The 22,045-nt window shown below is 49.1% G+C and overlaps 1 protein-coding gene across 2 annotated transcripts; it reads left to right on the top strand.

The window, feature by feature from the left end:
• Nucleotides 1-6,581: 6,581 nt before the first annotated feature.
• Nucleotides 6,582-21,454, top strand: ZSCAN12 (zinc finger and SCAN domain containing 12). Of its 2 annotated transcripts, XM_044261225.1 has the most exons (4): nucleotides 6,582-7,574; nucleotides 10,709-10,856; nucleotides 12,599-13,724; nucleotides 20,282-21,454. In XM_044261225.1, exons 1-4 carry the CDS (start codon nucleotides 7,167-7,169, stop codon nucleotides 20,409-20,411), a joined length of 1,812 nt encoding a protein of 603 aa, XP_044117160.1. In that variant the 5' UTR covers nucleotides 6,582-7,166; the 3' UTR covers nucleotides 20,412-21,454. The 2 variants fall into 2 exon arrangements, with proteins under 2 accessions (XP_044117160.1, XP_044117152.1); XM_044261217.1 differs by lacking the exon at nucleotides 20,282-21,454 and having other exon boundaries at nucleotides 12,599-16,200.
• Nucleotides 21,455-22,045: the final 591 nt, after the last annotated feature.

The following is a 22,045-nucleotide window of genomic DNA, read 5'->3' as shown; positions in this document are numbered from 1 at the left end:
GGGGGTCAGCGGGTGCGGTGTAGCCGCGGGGAGGCCCGCCGCATGGACGCGGCCTTGAGGCCGGCAGGTGGTCTGGTCCCCGCGCGGGCCTCCTAGGGTCGCGGCCGCGGCCTTGAGGTGTTTCCCTCTGAAGTGCGGTAACGCGGTCCGCACAAGCGCCGGGTGCGTTTCCCTGGCTTCTCCGGCAAGCACCCACTGGGGCCGTGTGCGCCGGGGCCTCGGGCTTGGCGTGGGGGGAGGCCGGCCGGAAGGGGCGCGCCTGTGGCGGTGGGGTGGCGAGTTGGCGGCGGCAGGAGACAGAGCGAGGAGGGAAGGGGCCCCGGGGCCGCAGGACACCGCGACGGAGGGGACGTGGGCGAGTCCGTCATTCCGGGGGTGTTCCAGGGAGCTTGGACATTAAGGGCGGTGTGCGTCTCGGTTTTCAGCGTGACAGCTCGCACAGAAAACGGTGGTGTGCTCGCTGCCTCGCGGAAGACGCCGGCGGCGCGGCTTCGGCTCTCCCGGCTCTGCTCGCCCGCGTCCGGAGCCGGGTGGGACAGGCCGGCACCCAGGGAACGGCGGCGTCCGTGTGATCCGCCTAGACTTCTGAAAAAATGGTCAATGCATGGGAAGGGGGCAAGAGTGACGCAAGACGGAGGAGAGCCGCAGTTGTCAGAAAGAACCAGTATTACACGTTGGTGAGAGTAACGTGGTGGCTGTGGAAATGAGCAGGAGTGATGGAATTTTGTGGGAAAGGCAGACTGAACTAGGCTTGATGGCTAAAGATTAAAAAAGTGCTGAGTACGGGGCATGACATACAGTAAGTACTACAAACTTTAAAAAAAATACATAGTCAAGGCAAGTCCCCTGGTTGGCTCAGTGGATTGAGCCTTGGAGCATCTGATGCTTCATTTCCGCTGAAGTCATGATCTCGGGGTTGTGGGGTCCAGCCTGAGAAGAGCTCTGCGCTCAGTGCGCAGTCGCTTGTCACTCTCCCTCTGCTCCTCCCCTGCTATCTCTCAGATAAAGAAAATTTTTCCAGGGGCACCTGGGTTGCTCAGTGGGTTAAGCCGCTGCCTTCGGCTCAGGTCATGATCTCAGGGTTCTGGGATCAAGCCCCGAATTGGGCTCTCTGCTCAACAGGGAGCCTGCTTACCTTCCTCTCTCTCTGCCTGCTTCTCTGCCTACTTGTGATCTCTCTGTCAAATAAATAAAATATTTTTAAAAAATCTTTTCAAAAAATAAAATATAGTCAGGGATAGGTTTTTGGATTAGATGATTAAATAAACGAATGTGCAGTTTTTGTTTTTTGTTTTTAAGAAGGCTCCATGGGCCCAGTGCAGGGCTTGAACTCACAACCCTGAAATCAATACCTGAGCTGAGATCAGAATTTGGATGCTTAACTGACTGAGCCAAGTGCCCCATAAATGTGCCATTTTAAAAAGAAATGGGTTTTTAAAAAAAAAACCAGGAAATTTTGGAGGAGGCATTGATTGTGAGGGGGAAATGAGTTAATTTTTAGTAGTGTTGAGATGCTTTTAAGACATATAAGTGGAAGGATCCAATACACCACTGGACTATGTAATGGTCTGCAGTTCCAAGCTAAAATTTGGATAAGAGAATCAGATTTAGGAGTTCTTGGGTGACAACATCTCAGTTCTCAGATGCTACTGAATGGACAAGGTTGCACAGAATGAATGTGGAATGAGAAGGCTGGGTCTCAGCTTAGAGTATCTAGACATTTCTTGGCAAACTGAAGAAGAGCCATAAAGTAGACTTAAGAATGAGCTATTTGACAAGGCCTCATATAATACCACCTGAGCATCAGGCATTGGTCTAAGCACTTTACAAAAACCAACTCATGGGAAAGACCCAGAAGATTGTAGCTCTTATTAAGACGGGGAGTGGCGGGCACCTGGGTGGCTCAGTGGGTTAAGCCGCTGCCTTCAGCTCAGGTCGTGATCTCAGGGTCCTGGGATCGAGTCCCGCATCGGGCTCTCTGCTCAGCGGGGAGCCTGCTTACCTTCCTCTCTCTCTGCCTGCCTCTCTGCCTGCTTGTGATCTATCTATCTTTCTATCTATCTCTCTCTGTCAAATTAATTAATTAATTAATTAAAAAAAAAGACTGGGAGTGGCTAGCATTGTTAGATGCTGCAGGGGCATCTGGTAAGCAAAGGACTGAAAAGTACTCACTGGATTTGCATACAAAGCGGACCTTGGTTAATGACTTGGGATCCCTGACTCAAACGTGGGGCACACTGACCCACAGACTGTTCTTTTCTGAAATTAAAAACACCTTTGAAAGTATCTAGCACAATTCTTGGCACAGAGAAGTTGATTTGTAAATAAAACTGACTTGATCTGTGACATGCAATTTAAGCAGGCAAAGCTGTTTGCATTGTTTTTCTTCATTATCTATTTCACATTATCTGAATATGTCACTGAAGTTTCTAGATCTAAAAGCTACTATTATTGTTCTTTAATCCTAAAGTAACTGAATTATCTTTTCCTTAATTTTATATTATCCTAATGACATTTTGTGTTTGTTTTCTCTTTTACAGAGCATCTTTACCTTCAAATCATTGGCCTGACCACAGCGATTCACTCTGACTAAATATGTTCTTAGTTTGGAATTGATCTCTGTTAACAGTGATGTGTTACTTATTATCATGAGCCTTAAGCTCTCCCTGCCATTGTGCCCAGGAATGGATTCAGTCCAGCCCTTTTGGGCTGCAGAACAGAAGGAATGTCAACTAGTTACAGAATCTAGCCTGCACAAAAATGGTGCTTCTGACCGGAGTTCTTCAGAAAAAACTTAAGGCAGTTCTGCTGGGAGGATTCCCTTGGGCCTCAGAAGTCCAACTCTAGGCTCTCTGTCGTCTATGGCTGCAGCCCAAGACGCACAGCAAGGAGCAGATCGTGGAGCTGCTGGTGCCCGAGCAGTTCCTGACCATCCTGCCCGAGGAGCTGCAGGCCCGGATGCGGGAGCAGCCTAGAGTACAGGGAGGAGGAAGCTGAATATTCCTGAGGAAAGGTGAGATGAGGAAGAAATGATCTGTCCTCAGAAGGCAGGTGTTCTCTCTAGAGAGAGAGAAGAGAGTTGAGATCTCCTCTCGAGTGTAGTGAGGGAAATGGCCAAGATGTACTGGCCAGAGTTGTATCCCCTTCCCTGTCCTTTTTTATTTCCTGCCCTTGCAGGTCAAGGGAAACTCTGCTTTCTGCCCAACTGTTCTATGTTCCCCATTAATACTGGGGTTGAAGTTCTAGACCTTTCAGCATATATCACGCTGGTCAAATTTATTTCATTGTCCATGGGTCCTAGTCTTGCTATAGGGACAGGAAGGGCCCCAGGAGCAGACAGCTTATCTGGCAGCAGCACCTCTGCTGCTCCAGGGGTCCAGGACTCACAGGGGTCCAGCTCCAGGCAGAATGGGTCAGTTCAATTCTGAACCTTGGGAGCTGCCCTCTGTTCAGGAGAAAGGTGAGGAGATTCCACCGGGGAAAAAGACGGGAAATGTCTTCTTGTGTTTGTCCAAATGAACCTAATCACTAAAATTTTTGTCTACCTTTCCCTTGACCTTTTGTTCTACCTTTTAACCTAACTGAGCCACTCAGGTGCCCCAAGCATTGCAACCACTGTAAACACTATGATCTTTTCATACTTTTGAGTATTGTACCATTGACCCTTGAACAACATGGGTGTTGGGGCACTGACCCCCTTCACAGTCAAAAATCCGAGTATAACTTGACTTAACCACTGACAGCCTACTGTTGACCAGACACTTACTGATAACAGTTGATTAACACATATTCCATATGTTACATGCATCATATACTGTATAGAAAATATATTTTTAGGATATTTTAAAAAGTAATCTCTTCCCCCAATGTTGGGCTCAAACTCAACTACCCTGAGATCAAGAGTCACGTACTCAATGAGCCAGCAAGAGGCCCCAAGAAAATGTAAAGAAAATCATAAGAAAATACATTTACAGAGGGCCCCTGTGGATCAGTCAGTTAAATGTCCAACTCTTGATTTCAGCCCAGGTCATGATCTCAGGGTCCTAGGAACCAGCCCTGGGAAGGGCCGTGCTCAGTGTGGAGTCTGCTTGTCCCTCTCTGCTCCCTGCCACTCGCTCGCTCCATCTCTTGTCTCTCAGATAAATAAAATCTTAGAAGAGAAAATACATTTATGGAACTGTAGTGTATGGGAAAATGTCCATGTATAAGTGACTTGCAAAATTCAAGCCCTTTATTGTTCAAGGATCCAATGTATTCAGTAGTTAATCAGTTAGATACAAATTGGTTTGTTTAAAAAAAAAAACAAACAAAAAACACCTGGTTGTGAACCTGCAGAACTCAGGAGCATTAGGCATTTTATCTTTTAAGTAACATTTTGTAGAACTATTTGTCAAAGTATTTGAGTTGCCCAGAGCCACCCCCCCAATCCTGACTTGCCTTACACCTCTCATTGCCTCTGCATTGGGTCTATAAACAGCCTTTGTCTCCTCTCCACGTTTGGTGGGGGGCTGAGAGGCAGTCCTGGCGGAGACACTCATGCCCTGGCAAGGTGGCCACCGCAGAATTTCACTGCTAACCCACCAGTTTCTTGTCCTTTTGGGGAGGTCAAAGTCGACCCCCACTTGGCTTGAAGAGACATTTTCAGAATTCAGTCACTGGGGTATCTCTGCCTCTCATAGTTCCCTTATAAACTCAACTTCTAAAAAAAAATGTAGCGTGTCCTCAACACCATTTTCTGGTTAGAAGTCAAGAAATCAATTACAAATTTAAAGTTCCTTGTTGACTATACCATCTAATCTAAGGAAATTTAGTATCTTCAGGGACAAGCATAACCAAATTGTTATAGTAACATACATTGATGCATAAAAAGTTACCCAAAAATGAAGGCTTAGAATAACCATCCCATGATGTTTTCTGCCAGGAATCTGGGGAGGACTCAGCTAAAAGGTTCTTCCATTTCATATGGCATCTTCTGGATTTGCCTAGAAAATCCCAAGACAGCTGCCCTGCCATGCCCAGTGCCTTGGCTAGAGGGGTGGGCTCAGGGCCTCCTTATGTGATCTTCCCAGCAGGGCAGTCAGCCTGTTTCTGTGATGGCTCAGGGCTCCAAGAGCAATTGTTCCAAAAAACAAAAAGTGAAAGCTAATGCTTTAAAGGCTCAGGCTGGAAAACTCAAACAGCATCACTTTTGCTATATTTTATCAGAGGAGTCATCAAATCCACTCAGACTCCAGGGGAAATCACATAGACCCCCACCTTGCAATGGGAAAAGTGCTAAAGAATTTGTAGCCGTCTTTAATTTTCCAAAACACCCTTGTCCACCCAGATTTAAAGTCTGGGGTATACATAAAGTTCTTTTTGGATTTTCTTTTCCTAAATAATCGTTCAATTTTTTTTTCCCTCCTTCCTTGCTTCCTTTTCAACCTCCCTAAATACACCCAACATTATTATAAGCTAATGAAGTGTATATATAGGTTTATTTTTTATACACAAAGTAACAGCGATCTGACATTACAGTTTCACCATGTCTTTCTTGAGTCCTGGATCTCAAAGTCTTTTTTTTCCTCTTGATTTTAGAAGTACTTAGAAGGTTTATCAAAATATCACGAGGAAAAAAAATATCACGAGAAACAATCTTTTTTTAAAATGTTGGAGTTACCTGGCGTATAAAATGGCCAAGTGTCGGGCGTCTGGGTGGCTCAGTGGGTTAGGCCGCTGCCTTCGGCTCAGGTCATGATCTCGGGGTCCTGGGATTGAGTCCCGCATCGGGCTCTCCGCTCAGCGGGGAGCCTGCTTCCCTCCCTCTCTCTCTGCCTGCCTCTCTACTTGTGATCTCTGTCTGTCAAATATACAAATAAAATCTTAAAAAAAAAAAATGGTCAAGTGTTCTCAATGAGCTTGGACAAAAAGTATGAGAAAGGAGTTTTCCAGAGATCCATGTTTACCTTTGCTGTCTGTTCCGTATCCCCACATCCCCGAGTTTCCCCCGTGCAGACGGTGAGGAATGCCGTCCCTCGGCCTCCCCTGCGTCTTGCGTGCTCTGTGCTTGGATGCTCTTTCCTGTGGCTGCCTTGCACCTGTGACCGAGGCGGACTGCTTCCCCTTGGCCCGTTTTTCCGGTGCTGGCTGACCCCTTCAACGTCAGCCTTCCGCGGAAGCCGCGCGTCGTGGGGCCAACATTACCCGAAGGCGTTTCAGAAAGGAAAACCACCGGCCAGTGTGTGCCCCGAGCAGAGATGCAAAACCCCCAACAGAACACCGGCAACTTGACGCTAATTACTTGTAAAGAGACGTACCGGGCAAAGTGGCACCTACTGCAGGTGTTGCCAGGCCTCGCCCACAGCGGGGGGGCAGGCAGGAGCTGGGGACAGAGACCCACCGCACCCGCCAGCTCGCCCGTCTGACTTCCGCCGCAGTGCCCGCCCCCTCCCTGCGGCGGCGGAAGTGCGCGCCCGCGTACCCGCCTAACTCTCGCGACCTAGCGGAGCCGCGCGGGAACTGCCCGGCCGGCGTCCGCCCTTCCCTGCAGCCGCGGCGGAAGTGCGCGCGCGCCCAGCCCGCTCGCTTCCGGCCTTTGTGGGGCGCTGTCGGCGGCTCAGGCTGAGGGCGGCCTGCAGGCTCCGGCCTTTCGTACCTCCGGAGGGACCCTTATGCCGGCCTCCGCGGGCAGCGGGGGAGCGAGCGTGCGGCCCTGTGCCCTTGGAGAGCCGTGCCGCGGGGGAAGGCGCGGAGACAGCGCGCGACCCCAGGGGCTGGGGGCTGCGGCCTCTGCAGGAGAGGCGACCGAGCCAGGGCGTCCCGACGCCTTGAGACGATCCGTTTGCTCCAGGTGTGGGTGTATTCCCGTTGCCCTTCGCTCTAGGACTCCATGCGGGGCTTTGCTGCCGGGCCGCGCCGTCGGTTTGTAAAATCCTCGGGCCGCTTCGTACCTTTTACTCAGTGTCTTTAGATTGGTCCGTTCTTAGCTCTTGTAATCGGAGTATTTCCCGGAGTAGCGTGAATTAACCTGGAGGTGGCTTGCAAAGCACGGAAGTAAAGTCTTGGAATTTGCCATCTTTGCCTGTGGTGTAGCCTGTGTTAGAAGCGGCGGCTTCTCCCTCAGGGCCACCCAGGGAGATCTTGACGGGGAGCCTTGCTTGCAGCACTGACAAAGCTTTTGCACAGCTATGATGGCATCTACTCGGGCTCTCCAGGCCCACGAGGACCAGGATGACCCTTTGGAAGTAAAGATTGAGGAGGAGGAGAAGGACACCCCTAGACAGCATCAGATCGTGCAGAAGAACAGCACCCACAGCAGGGAGGTCTTCCGACAGTACTTCCGGCAGTTCTGCTACCAGGAGACCTCTGGGCCCCGCGAGGCGCTGAGCCGGCTGCGGGAGCTCTGCCGCCAGTGGCTGCGGCCCGAGACGCACAGCAAGGAGCAGATCGTGGAGCTGCTGGTACTGGAGCAGTTCCTGACCATCCTGCCCGAGGAGCTGCAGGCCTGGGTGCGGGAGCAGCAGCCGGAGAGCGGGGAGCAGGCGGTGGCCGCGCTGGAGGACCTGGAGAGGGAGCTGGACGAGCCAGGAGAACAGGTGAGAAAAAGAGATCTGTTTTGTGATTGAGAAAAAATGAATTATGGATTTCTAGGCCCGTGTGTTCTTGACACATGGGTGTATCAGGCCTTAGCCTCATGGAAACTTGGTTAATGTAGTCCTAACTTATTTGTAGCTTCTTTGGGGACGGATCATGTACTTCTATACTAGGCCTACAGAGTTCTGTTTGATGAAATGCTGCTCAAAAACATTAGAAGATTCTAAGAGGAAATGTTAGGTCATGGTAAGGGAGTGGGCAGCAGTGTCTTCAAAGGGACATCACTCTCTTGCACAACCGTGTGTCCACTGCCCTTTCTCCATTAAAGGATTAAACGAAGGAGAAATCAAAGCCACCACCTTGGAGGAGTGGGAGGTATGAGCAGAGTGGAAGGTTAGGAGGGAGGGGCCGGGCAGGGGTGGGAGTTACTGGGAGTAGTAGAAAGCACAGGGTGGGTTGGACAGGTGAGTTGTGAATAGGGATTGAAAACAGAGTCCAGGACCTTGAATACCACCCCTGGAATTTAGATTTTATTCTGTAGGACACAAGCTTCTAACGTTTTCTCTTTGAGTCTAAATGAGCTTCTCTAACCCGAGGATGTAACCAAAGTATGTAGGATCTTGTTCTGTTCTGTTTTGTTTCAATACTGATACTGGTTCTCAACCAGTGGCAGTTTTGTGCCCTAGAGGCATCGGGCAATGTCTTGGGACATTTTTGGTTGTCAGATGGGGCGAGGTGCTACCAACATCTAGTGGCTGATGGGCCAGGGACATTACCCGTATAGGACAGCATCATACAACAAAGAATTATCTGACCCTTGCCTCAGTAGAGGCAAGGCTGGGAAGTTTTGGTAGGAAGGCTATAAGATGGAAAAACAAGAAGGGTAGCCCAGCACTGGGGGCATGAAGCACTGGAGGGGAGGAACGTGTGGCAGGAAGACACGAGTTTCAAAGAGAGTTGTGACGGTGAGACTGCAAAGGGTGAAGCATGTCTCAGGTAAGTATCCGTTGGGAATGATGACAGATGCGTGGATGAAAAAGGAAGGATGAAGGGAAAACTCTGCAGGGAGCCATCTCTTCCAGGCTGAGCACTGGGGACTTCCAGCTTGAGAGACTGGCGGGATCCAGGGGCTCCTAACAGAGTTCAAGGGGGGTAGGGGAAGGTGGATTGGGGAAAGCTCATTTGTTCGGGAGACATTTACTAATATGGGTTTCTGTACCAGGCACCATTCTGGGCGCTGGAAACATAGCCATGAACAAAGCACAGAAGCTGCTGTTGTCTCCCAGCTGGAGTCTAGTCTAATAAGGAGGCAGACAATAAACGGGGTGCTGAGTCACCGGAGAGTTGAACAGAAGAGAGGTTTAACCTGACCTAAATTGTAAAAAATAATCACTCCAGCCACTCTGTTGGAAGAGTTGTACATGGTGCCTGGTGGGGGGGCGGTACGGAAGGCCAAGAGGTCAAATGCAGAAGCAGGGAGACAGGAAACAGGTTCCAGGAAACAGGTGCTGGTGGCTTGGACTAGGGCAGTAGCTGTGGAAGTGGTGAGATGCGGTTGGATCCTGCCTGTTCCGGAGGTGGCACTTGACATGATTTGTTTTTCTGTAGGATGTGGGATATGAAAGTTCAGGGTTCAGCTAAGGTTTTTGTTCTGAACTTTATGACTCATAGATTCATCATTCACAAAGATGGTAAAGGCTGGGAGCGAGGAAGGTTTTGGGTCAGGACAGGGATTGAGGGTTACTAGGTTTTTGGATGTGTGTCGATTTTGAGATTCCTATTAGAATCCACCTGGAAAAGTTGAGCAAGCAACTGAGTATAACAAGCTGGGATTCGATGGAGGGATCCGTGCTAGAGATGCAAAACTGGAACTTGTCAGGTTATGGATGATATTTAAGGCTTTGAGATGAAAGGAGGTCATTAGGGCAGTGGAAATGGAGGAGTGGCCAAGGAGACAGGAAGAGAACCCAAAGAAAGAAGGGATTCTTGAGTGCAGGCAGAAGTAATGTGGTTTTAAACGGGTTGAGTTTGTGCTTTCCCCTGATTAAAAAACAGAACAAAATGAAACATGTTGAGTTTGTTTTGCAAGCCAACCCCTTCCCTCGAAGCATGCTGGGGGCAGCTAACAGAATTTAAACTCGATTTCTGAGCCTTGCCAGAGATCCACAGATGGAAGACACAGACCACTGTACTGGCTTTTTTCTCCCTCCACATTTGAAGTTGAAACATCTTTTTCTGTCCATCTCAGCATCCTTCTGATTTTGGCTCTTATTCTGGGGGCAGAGGTTGCACAATGAAACTGTCAGAATAGAGGCAGTGTGGGGTGATTTCTTATTTACAGAGTGTAGCCACTGTGGAGGATTGGGGAGCAGTTCGAGGGCCTACTGTGGCAATGCCCCCTGCAATGTGCTTTGTGTACCTGGTGCCATGTAGTCCAGGTAACCAGCCCCCGCTCCCGGAGTTCTCCTGCACTAAGACACAGACTTAGGAACAAGAGTGGTCCCAGATCCCAGCATTTCACACCCTGCTGGGGAAACGTGGTATTTTCCAATACAAGGGGAATGATTCCCTGCAGGCACAGAAACTACAGGATGGCTTAAACTGCTAAATAAATGAGTTGGTTGCCAGAGCAGGGGTCGGGTGCAGTAAGGGATGGGGTTGAAGGCAAGAGTGGAGACCTACGCACCTTGAAGAGAAAAAGGCTTCCTACCTTTAAGTGGGGGGTACGGGGAGTGATGAAATGAATGGTGGGTGGCCTCTCATGTGACCATGACCTTGGGCAAGGAGAAAATAAGGTCCTGTCCTGGAAGGAGGTGGAGTGGGGCCTGGGGAAGGTTGGCTGTAGGGAACAGCTTCCGGAGCCTACGGGGAAGAGATTTCTCCTTCTCCTCCACCCTCTGTCACTCCTTCGTTTCCTTCTGCCTTTCTCCAGGCATAAACAGTTCCTCAACCAGCCGCGTTTAGCTGTGAAGAACAGGAGCAGGGAAGGTTTCCCAGAGGAGGCGCCGTGGGGAGGGTTACGGCAGGCTGGTGTCTGGGAGAAAGTTGAGGTGTCAGAGAGCTGGACGTCCCCGCCGTGGATCGTGTACTCTGATTTGCTGTTCACAGACTGTGTGAGCTGTTTCTCTTGCCGCAGGTCCCAGTCCACACCGAGGAACAAGGCCAGCCCTTGGAGGAGACGGCCCGGCTGGCAACAGAACAGGAGCCCGGCGTGTCCCTCCCACCCCTGATGGCAGAGCTCAAGTGTGAGTCTCCAGAACCTGAAGCCCCGCTGGAGGAGCCAGGTAAGGCAGACAGAGCCGTCTGGGGGGAAGCGGAGGACGGGCCAGCACGGGCCAGCAGGCCGCCCTAGTACTCCGCACTGTTCCTGATGGTCAGGGTCACGGAGTCTCGGTCACGGGTGCACACTCTCAGCCACTTCAGTTTCTCGCTCTTCAGGTCTTCTCTTCTCTTTATATTTAAATATTTTTAGAATTCTCGCACTGTTTTATTTGCGATCACTTAATTTAGTCTTTCTGGTAGTTGTTTTCCATGGTACTAGTCTTGCTCTTTCTAGCCTTTATCCTGTCAGACGGTTCTACTGTCTTCACTTTGGCTGTTTCCCTCCTCCTTCATAAACCAGCCTCTGCCCCATGGTGACCGCATTTTTCAGATGGTTCAGGAAAAAGTGTCTATTTGTGTACGCTTACAAAGAGAGGAACAATAAAGCAGATGTGGCAGAATATTAAAAGTTGGTGAATGGATGAAAGACTCCATAACTTCCTTGTCTCTACTTCATTTATATTTATTCTTTTCCTTTTTTTTCTTTTTTAAAGGTTTTATTTATTTATTTATTTGTCAGAGAGAGAGAGAGAGAGAGAGACACAGCGAGAGAGAGAACACAAGCAGGGGGAGTGGGAGAGGGAGAAGCAGCTTCCCATGGAGCAGAGCCCGATTTGGGGCTCCATCCCATGACCTTGAGATCATGACTTGAGCCAAAGGCAGATGCTTAATGACTGAGCCACCCAGGCACCCCTATATTCTTTTCCATTTAGTTTTTTAAAGTAGGTAAAAGTTCATCTAGTTCAAAGACAAAAATTTTTAAATTATTTAGTGAAAGTTTTCATTCCACTTCGTTTCCTCGGCCGTCTGGTCTTCCAGCCCTGAAATAGGGTATCAGTGTTTTAAGTTCTTGTGTGTCCTTCCCTAGAGATATATATGTTTTCATATTCAAACAAATACCTTTTCTTCTCTTTATCACTAAGATTGTAAAAGCTTGCATTTTTGGGGGCGCCTGGGTGGCTCAGTTGGTTGGACGACTGCCTTCGGCTCAGGTCATGATCCTGGAGTCCTGGGATCGAGTCCCATATCAGGCTCCCAGCTCCATGAGGAGTCTGCCTCTCCCTCTGACTTTCTCCTCGCTCATGTTCTCTCTCATTGTCTCTCTCTTAAATAAATAAATAAAATCTTTTTTTAAAAAAAAAAAGCTTGCATTTTTTATTTCTTAACAGCAACTTAGTAATAAAATGTATGCATGAACCACACAGTTAACTTACCTACCCCCCTAAGTTGTTCCCAGTGTTTTATTCTAACAGATGGTGTGTGGTGAACTGCAGGATAAATTCCTGTTTGTGGAATTACTAAGCCAAAGGTTAAGTACATCTGTCATTGTGATGGATGCTGTCAGATTGCCTCTGTCAGGCCTGGGTCAGTTTACACCCACTGGCAACGTGGGACATTCATGAACATGGCAGGATGATGGGTGAAAAGTGTGTCTCTGTATTGTTTGAATTTGCTTTTCCCTTATTTTGAGGTGGAGCATCTTACATTTAAGAACTACTGTATTAATTTTTCTGGAGACAGTTTTTCCTTTGTCCAGTTTCTATTGGGTTACTGGTCTTTTCCATAACAATTTTTGGAGTTTTACATATTTTGTCTGTCCTGTGTTCTTAGGCCATTTCATAGTCCTGCAGAAACTCTAGGTTCTTGGTGTTTTTCACCGACGAATCTTATGTTGGAAACTCGTTGACTCGGTGATCCATTGCAGTTTCAGGTGTTGAGATTGGGAATGAGTACGGGAATTTAAAGCAAGAAATTTCTGAAGAAATGGAACCACATGAGAACATGTCTGCATTTAAACGTGAAGTGTTCTGGCCTGCTCAGTGCAGAGAAGCTGACGATCCTGAGGCAAAACCAGAAGAGTCTTCTGGACACTCCAGGGATGGTGAACAACCTACCGGTGAAGGAAACAGAGTCCGTCTGGATGAACAGCAGAGGCTCTGTCCGGAAGGAAAATCTCATGAGTGCGAGGAGTGTGGGAAAGCCTTCAGTCAGCACTCGCGCCTCGTAGAACATCAGAGGGTCCATACTGGAGACAGGCCTTACAAGTGCGAGGAATGTGGAAAAACGTTCCGTGGGAGAACTGTGCTTATCCGGCACAAAATAATCCACACTGGAGAGAAGCCGTACAAGTGTACTGAGTGTGACAAAGCCTTTGGCCGGTGGTCAGCTCTTAACCAGCATCAGAGACTTCACACAGGAGAGAAGCACTACCACTGTAATGAGTGCGGCAAAGCCTTCAGCCAGAAAGCCGGCCTCTTTCACCATCTCAAGATCCACACGAGAGACAAACCGTACCATTGTACTCAGTGCAGTAAGAGTTTCAGTCGGCGTTCGATTCTTACTCAGCATCAAGGAGTTCACACTGGGGCGAAGCCCTATGAGTGCAGCGAGTGTGGAAAAGCCTTTGTGTATAACTCCTCCCTGGTTTCCCACCAGGAGATCCACCACAAGGAAAAGTGCCATCCGTGTAAGGAATGTGGGAAATCCTTCAGCCAGAGCGGCCTTGTTCAGCACCAGAGGATCCACACTGGGGAAAAACCTTACAAGTGTGATGTGTGTGGAAAAGCCTTTATTCAGAGGACGAGTCTTGTAGAACATCAGCGAATTCACACTGGGGAGAGACCTTATAAATGTGATGAGTGTGGGAAGGCTTTCACGCAAAGATCCGTCCTCACGGAACATCAGAGAATCCACACTGGGGAGAGGCCCTACAAGTGCGACGAGTGTGGGAACGCCTTCCGAGGAATCACCAGCCTCATCCAGCACCAGAGAATCCACACTGGGGAGAAACCCTACCAATGTGATGAATGTGGCAAAGCCTTCAGACAGAGGTCAGATCTTAGTAAACACCAGAGAACCCATGCTAGAGGTGGTCCTTGTACAGGTAAAGAGTGTGGGGAGTCGTTCAGGCAGACCTCAGCTCTTACTCAACATCAGACTACCCACAGAGGAGAAAAACCTGTTCCTGTATGATGACTGCAGGGCGGCTGTGTCCCAGAGTGCAGGCTTTGAAATCGTTTAGGGCAAAATGCCAGTCACTGTTGCTATAAGGAAGCCTCAGATATTGATAACGGAGTCCCTGTGTGCCGCCCATTCTGTCAGGTGCTGTGGAGATCAAGAAGCAGAACACCACATTCCTCTTCTCCGAAGCTGACGGTTTAGTTGGGGATAGCTAAGATCTGCATGTGAGGTTAGGTGAGACCGCAGCAGGACAGGAGAAATGACACAGGTCCTGTGTCTTGGAAGTGGCTCGTGGCACACAGTAAGTGCTGTCCATCCGAGAGGACGGACCGCCGGTGCCTCGGGGGGTCAGGAAAGATCTTACTGACGCTAAGGATTGGATGGGCAGAATTGGAGGGCAAAATGGAAAGCATTTAGAGTGAAGGAAATATAGGCAGAGGCAAGAGCGCTCGTGATTTGGAAGCACGCGAGTCGACCTGAGGTACGGGGTCTGTTCAGTTGGGCAGTTGTTGGCGGTACGTTGGCAACGGAACTTGGGGACAGACTGGGAGGGCAAGAATGCCTCTTTGACTTCATTCCTAAAGTATCTCTAAAATTATTGGTCATTGGAAAGGTGAGGACACTCTTGCGTGCAGAGACGGTGATGTAGCTACAGTGTCACAAGGGAAAGCCCAGCCACTGAAGTGCAGGTCTCTGACCTCAAGTCCTGTCCATTGCTCTAGGGATCCCTCACTTCACTGAGGAGAACGCCCGAGTCCCACTCACAGACCTTCTGCCTCACTGCATTGAATCCCAGCTGCCTTCATGGTTGTCTGTGGAGCGTGGACATGGGAACACTTGCCCGTAAGCAGGCACCGCTGCTGGTTCAGAGCATAAGGGAAGCCCGACAGTGGACAGGTGCCAGCAGGACCATAGAGAGCGCAGGGGACCTGACCACCATCCCGCCGTAAGGGCTTCAGGCTGGCCTTTCCACCTCTTCAAATTTAAGGGTGTCGAAATAGGAGACTGACCTACATTCGAAGGCTCCTGGGGTCGTCTGAGCACAAGGCTTCGCGGTTAGTTAGGGAGGGCGCTAGGGTTCTCTTTGCCTCTAACCTCTCTTTCCCGCAGTTACGTAGTTCTCATGTTCTCAGTTCCCCAACAACTGCTCTGCAGAACTGGTTTACAGTTTCTTGGTTTGCATACCTTCTGGAGCATATCAAAGAGCCAAAGTTAGTGACTGTCTCTTGGGACTCCTGAGAACAGATGAGCCGATGACTGTTTGGCTTTGCTCCTGTTCTGCTGGGTGAGCAGTTCCGTCCCGGACAACGGCCTGTGGCCCTTACTGGGGGTAGCCGGCAGCCACAGAGAGGTGCACGTGGCTCCTGGTCTGTTTGTCTTCTTTACAGAGGATTTTTGACCTTCACTGAGCTGTCCTTTGATTTCCTTCCCTTGCTACCTTGGCATGGCCGACTCTGCAGCTTCTGAGATCAACCTCTCACCCCGCCCACCTCGCCCTACACAACTCCAGGGTCCTCTCACCCCTCACCGCTAGCCGCTGAGTGGTCTGAAGCGGTGAGGCAAGGGGGAGGGGAGAAACGGATAATTACCCTCCTTTAACCACTCCTAACTGCTGCTGTACCTAGCCCCGAGCCTCCATCCCATCTCCTCCCGGCTCCTGTAATGCACTCTGCCGCCTTTCCCCACGGCCCCCGTCTCTGGCCTCTCCGTCTGTCGCCCTGTCCAGAACACAAGAGTATTATCACTGGTTTGGAACCAGAAGAGTCCCTGGAGAAATACTTGTGATGTCCCTTCTGAGCTGTAAGTGTGAGCACGTTTTCCCATAAAAATAACAATCGTGTTAGTACCATAATGGGCATATTATGACACGTGTCAGATTTGGTTTGGGATTGGAATTTACGTGACCATGGGAGAACATTCTGAGTTCACAACAGAGCAAAGCCCGTGAACATTTGAAAACTCAGTCACAAGTTGAGGGCTTCTTATTTAGGTGTTTTTTCCCTAAGACCAGCCTGGGAGCTGCGCACATGAGACACTGAGGCAGCTGGGGTTGGGAACTAACGCTTCTTTACATCCAGGACACAGTTTGTTGCCCCGAGTGAGCCTGAGAACTCCGAGCTGTGTGTGTTCCCCTTCCCAGCTCGGCCGGCCTCGCATCTCTCACGCCCGCACGCTCCTCGGTGCTTAGTGACGAGAACCTGTATGAGCATGTCTCGTCACCGGATCGGAATTCAGACATGGTGGCCAAACTGACGTCACTCCTAGGAGTCCCTTTGAGCCTTTCGAAGCCCACTGCTCATGGGAACATGGTTCTTTTTTATTTTTTTATTTTTAAAAGATTTTATTTATTTTACAGAGATCAAAAGTAGGCAGAGAGGCAGGCGGTGTGGGGGGGAAGCAGGTTCCCCACTAAACAGAGACCCTGATGTGGGGCTGAATCCCAGGACCCTGAGATCATGACCTGAGCAGAAGGCAGAGGCTTAACCCACTGAGCCACCCAGGCACCCCCATGATTCTTATTTTAACTTGGCTTTCTGTTCACAGCGCTCTTACTTACATCTTCTGCTTAACATGTTCTCAGCGCAGACGCATTCGTCCATTTGCCTCTAACGTCTTTAATTGCCTAATACAAAGGAGCCATAGACAGAGACCCAGAACATCGGGATATGCCTGTTACCTAGCATGCAGTTCATAACTCATAAAGGTGGGGGGTTTGTTTGGGTTGTTCCTTGTACTTAAATATCGTTGTAGCACCAAGAAGGGGTGGGGTGGCGTGGCATTTCCAGGTAGGCATCAAAGGGGTCAAACTATCCAGGATTAGGGGGAAACAGTATAACTGCCCCCGAATTGGCAACATGGAAGTAGAAGGCCCGGGGGGCAAGTGGAGGACTGGACAGGTCAGACACAGAATGGGAGAGTGTGGCGAACAGAGAATGACGAAGTGATGAAGCCCAGAGTGCGTCTTTACGGATAAAAGGTAGATACGGTCTAACAGGAACAGGATCTAGGAAATCAGGGTCCTCTGAAGCAGCTAACCTTTGTGGATTTTTGAAACCATCAGCAATAACAGACAGTAGGATAGAAAGGGAAAATGTGAAATGGAAGCAAGTCCAAGGTAGAAATGATGTCAGTCAAGAGTAGTGACGGAACAGCCAGGTTGAGGCACAAAGCAGTGACTTAGAAATAATATTAAGGATGAGAGTGAGATCGACCTGCTTTTCTCATTGATTCAAGGTGAACAAGATACCGAGTGTTTAAGACAAAAAGCTGGAGAGGTTGGGGGAGAATCAAATTCCTTAAAGCAATAAAAAGTGAAGGGGGCTTTGAATGAAGAGTAACCTGACAAACGGGTTGCAGGGGATATAACAGGGACTGCAAAGGGAAGAAAGCCAGCCCCCCCAAAAACCCCAGGTATATGAAGAGGTTGCTGGAATTTTCAGGGTGAGATAAAGCTACTGAGGAAAGAGAATGGGATTGAGCAGGCTCTGAACTGAGAAATGTCAGTTGTGGGGTGAGGCCAGCAGTGGAGAGCAGGTCCACACGACTGTCTCTGAACGGAAGTAGCCTCTTGTTCTCTCCCCTAGGTTAGTTATTACAGAGTTCTCACGCTCAAAGCCCTTATTGGCCATCTTTGGGAGTCGAGAAGAAAATTTGTTAAAAATATGTAACATATACAGTTTACTAAGGGCCAGGCCTTACTGTGCTTTATTTTATTTTTAGCATTGAAGCTGCCTGAGATCACAAAGTTGGTATATGGTGGGGCCCAGCTTTGGACCCAAGCATCCCAGTTCTAGAGCCCACACTTTGTTTCAGTTAAAGGAGCCCTGTGTTGCAGTGGTAATTGATGTCTGTGGAAACTTTTCTACTCCTGTCACTCTTTTTTAAAAGATACTTCAGAAACCCCAGAATCCTAGGTCCAAGCACCCACGGTAATAATATCACCACCCTTTGTGCTCGCCAGATTGTGGATGAGGTTTGGTCAGTGGAACATGAGCCCTAATGCTTGTTGCCGACACAGGGAGGGTGTCCACAGGAGACATTCCACTGAAAATGGGCTCTTGATAGGAAAGGATCACCCTCCATTCTGACAGAATATGGGATTTTTGGCAGTCTTCAGTAATACAGATCATAAAGATGTATATAATGTCCCATTATAGATCTATAGATCTGTATAGATCTGTAATGTCCCTTTATAGATCTGTCCAGTAACCGATATGGATCTATTCTTGATGAGGGTTTTCTATTTGTAGGTAATACCATGGCTAGGATTAAAGGAAACATAATTATATAAAATAGTTCTTTCAGGTGCCTGTCCTGAATCCACGAGCCCAGAATTTATTTGGGCAACAAATTGTCCTATTCAGCTTAGGGATAATCATCTGATAACCTTTAGTTAAATATTCTCAACTTCCATCCTTTCACATTTAAAAGTTCTCATACACAATAGTTCTCATATCACAATCCCTCTAGCAGTTTTTTTTTTTTTTTAAGATTTTATTCATTTATTTGACAGATCACAAGTAGGCAGAGAGGCAGGCAGCAGGGGGTGGGGTGGGGGAAGCAGGCTCCCCACCCAGCAGAGATCCCGATTCGGGACTCGATCCCAGGACCCTGAGATCATGACTGGAGGGGAAGGCAGAGGCTCAACCCACTGAGCCACCCAGGCGCCCCTAGCAGTTCATTTTACTGGAATTTCTTTGGGTCTTCTCTCATGCCAGAGGTTTTTGGGTGTAATTGGTAAGGAGTCCTTGCACATTTTTATATATGTATAGTATTTTATATAGAGAGAGAATATATGTATGACTATATTCTTTAGAAATGTGTTGTATGTAGGTTTTATTTTATACATATAATTTGATTGTGTCAAAGCCATTCATAATAAGTAAACTCAGTTGAGTAGCTCCGTGGCTCACATTGTTAAGACCATCGTGGAGGGCCAGCGGTTTTCCCTTGATTCGTGGAAACCACGGACTCCTCGCTCACACTTCCAGGTCTGAAAGCCCATCGGTCAAGGCTCCCGAAGCTTTCACCCAGCTCAGCTGAAGATGATCTTTGGGGGATACATGTTTTTTCCACAGATCAGCTTAGCCCAGATAGCCTGGTCCTGGGTATCCCCAGAAGGACCTCTAAGTGGCCGTTATTTGTCATCTGTGGATTACGGTTAGATCTTACTGATCCCTCTTGGGCCCGATACGCGGACTTGACTTTTTGATCTAGTGCCTCGCTTGTGCCTACTCCAGTGATCTCATCACTTCACACCCTCTAAAAAACGTTGAGTTTTCTGTAGTCAAACTGAATTCGGGCGAGTGATTTACCCCATGGGGTCTCGGTTTCCCCACAGGGTAAGTGGTGACAGTAGGAGCCACCGACTGGGCGTTCCGTGGGGTAGATGGGTTGTCTACACCGCGCTTCGCGCTTGTGTGCAGCCCCGTGGGCGCCACAGCCGCAGGTCACTGGGATCGCGTGCAGTGCCCCCAGGACCTTTGCGTGGGGCGCCGCCGGGGTCTGCGGGAACTCCCCTCCCTCGGGGACAGACCGCGCCCCCGGCCTTATCTCAGCGCAGCCCAGGTTCGCGCTCTTTGGCCTGGGAGCCTGGGCCCCGCTCCCCTGCGGGCGCCGCGGGAGACTGTGCGGGGCTGGGACGCAGCCAGGCGACCACCGAGAGGAGAAAGCCTCCAGATTCCTAGAGGAGACCGAACGGCGCCGCGGCGGGGCTGCTGCCGGCCCGGAAGCGCGAGCCCGCGAGACTCGGCGCGCACCTGTGCGGGGGCGGGGCCCGGCCTCCGCTTCGGCCCCCCGGGCCTCGGCGGGACGGTGTGGGAAGGCGGGACCCGAGCTCCGGGAGTTGCAGCGGGAGTCAGGGACGGCTTCCGAGGCTTGGCTTGTATTGGGCTACCTGGGCTCTTGGGAAGACGAGAGTCTGGGGTCCCGGTCTTGTAAACGGAAGATGGGGCTGGTCGGGGCAGCGTCTGCGTCCTGACCTGCCTGCGGTCCGGGGGGCGACGCTGCGGAAGGTCAGAGGCCACTTACTGGTGGTAGCAAGTGACTTTCATCTGCCGCGGGGTCGTTCAGCTTCGCGGGCTTCTGGCAGTACCCGCTGACACGAGTCAAGGCGTAGAACTTTAAATAAACATGAGCTGGTAGGACTTTCTCATTTCTGATGTTATTTTCTCTGCCGTCCGTTCGGGATTCTCTGAAGGGGAGAACCCAAGAGAACAGGGTCACGGTCTTTCAAGTTTTATTAACAAACATTTAGGAAGAAAAAGATTAATTAGCACACGGTGCTAATTAAGAATTTGCAAATTTCCTCCCACTTCCTTACCTTATTTAGTTTCCTGACGAAGTTCCTTTTTCTTTCAGTGCCTTGTCTGGCTAGTGAGTTCTTGAGTCAAGGAGTTTCTGTTAACAGTGTTATTTTGTGCCCCAGGAAGAAGACTAGCTACAAGGAAATTCTTCTGAAAAACCGGTGTGGACCTCAGGCTGGTGTGAATCTTCTCCTGAGTGCGCTCATTCCAGAATGGCGGTCCTCCTGCGGGAAGGTCCCTGGTGGTGACTGATGGCAGAGGCAGAGGGCCGTGCCTGGGACCACTCTGGCAAAGAAGTCGCAGACAGTCCTTCAGACTTTAAGTTGCTACTGTCAGGAGATAGTTACCTGGGCCTCCCAGGGCTGTCAGAAGACAGAGAGCTTTACCCACGGTTGCTGAGACCACCAAGTAGACCAAGGAGCAGGCGCTGAAGCCGGTCCTGACACCTCGCTGGGAAGCTTTAGATTCAGGCAGGGATAGTACCCAGAATGTGGAGAAGCGGTATCACTTATGCTAGAAAAGTTGGAGACAGCGTGGAGGAAAACCGTCAGGTGGGAAGGGTTGGCATAATCATGGATGTTACGGCTTGAGTAGTGAAAGTTTTCTGGAATAGCAGAGAAAGTAAAACCAAACTTGGGATCCACCACATGTCTCTGCAGCCCAAACCCAGCACCTCCCTCATGAGCTTTAATTCCCCTTGGTGTTTGTGTGCACCTCTGGGAAGTTCTTCTGTATTGGGTTGTTGTTTGGCGACTTCAAATCCAGTTTTCCAAGACCAGCTTAATCCCGTTGCCTTTAGGGCCCAGTCTATAGAACAGCACAGTAAGTGCTTATAGCACAGATAGTGCAATGGAATCCAGGGTTTTAAGTGCAGCCTTTTAAGCCCCGTCATAGTTTGAGCATTATCGCCTTTTGGAATGGAGAGCCGATGAGAAAAGGTATCTGCAAGACCCTTGAAAGGAAGCGCTTTAGAACTCTCAGTAACGTCCTTTCCCTTGAAGACTTGTCTCTACCCATCTCCTTCTCATTATTTGCCTGATTCTTGAGGTAGAAGCTCTCAGCCATATCTGTGAGGAGTTTTGTTTGGTTTACTTAGACCTGTTCAACTCCTTTAACTTCAAAGTGCAGCTTTCTTCCTATATTTTAGTCCTGACATTATTGAAAAAGTTATTTTCTCCACTTTAGTTTTTCCATTTCAAAACTGTATTTTGAAACTGTTCTAGCTGTTGCTTGATGTTAACTTATCGTAGACCACTGTTCATTGATTGACTCAATAAATATTTACTTGTGGAGCATTTGCTTGTCTGTAGTACTTTCCTAGGTACATATCACTCAGTATAAATGATCCTTTTTTCTTTCTTTAGATTTTACTTATTTATTTGACAGAGATCAGAAGCAGGCAGAGAGAGGGGGTAAAGCAGGCTCCCCACTGAGCAGATACTCTGATTCCGGGCTTGATCCCAGGACCCTGAGATCAGGACCTGAGCCGAAGGCAGAGGCTTAACCCACTAAGCCACCCAGGCGCCCCTAAATGATCCTTTTAACTTGCACTGGCAAATTAAAATTTCTCTTGATTTCATGATACTCCATTTTTCATCTCTGGATTCAAGCTTCTCTCCTCTTAACTTTTTTGATTATACCTTCCTGATTCATTGTCTCATTTTGTGAGAAAATCCTCCATGTTTTTCCAAACTTTTCCCCCAGCTGTCTCTTCTTCCCTCAAACTGGAAACTTGGGTGCCTTTTTGGGCACTTGGCCAGATTGAGATGACAGTTCAGATGCTCAGTAATGGCATGCACTTTAGGTAAAACTGGGTTTTATTTTTATCACTATTCTTCATCTTAAGTCTCACCTTAGCAGAGAGATGACCGACATCTGAATTTTTT

The sequence above is a fragment of the Neovison vison genome, chromosome 1 (genome assembly GCF_020171115.1).
Source record: "Neovison vison isolate M4711 chromosome 1, ASM_NN_V1, whole genome shotgun sequence".
NCBI lineage: Eukaryota > Metazoa > Chordata > Mammalia > Carnivora > Mustelidae > Neogale > Neogale vison.
This window is presented reverse-complemented; position numbering and strand designations above follow the sequence as displayed.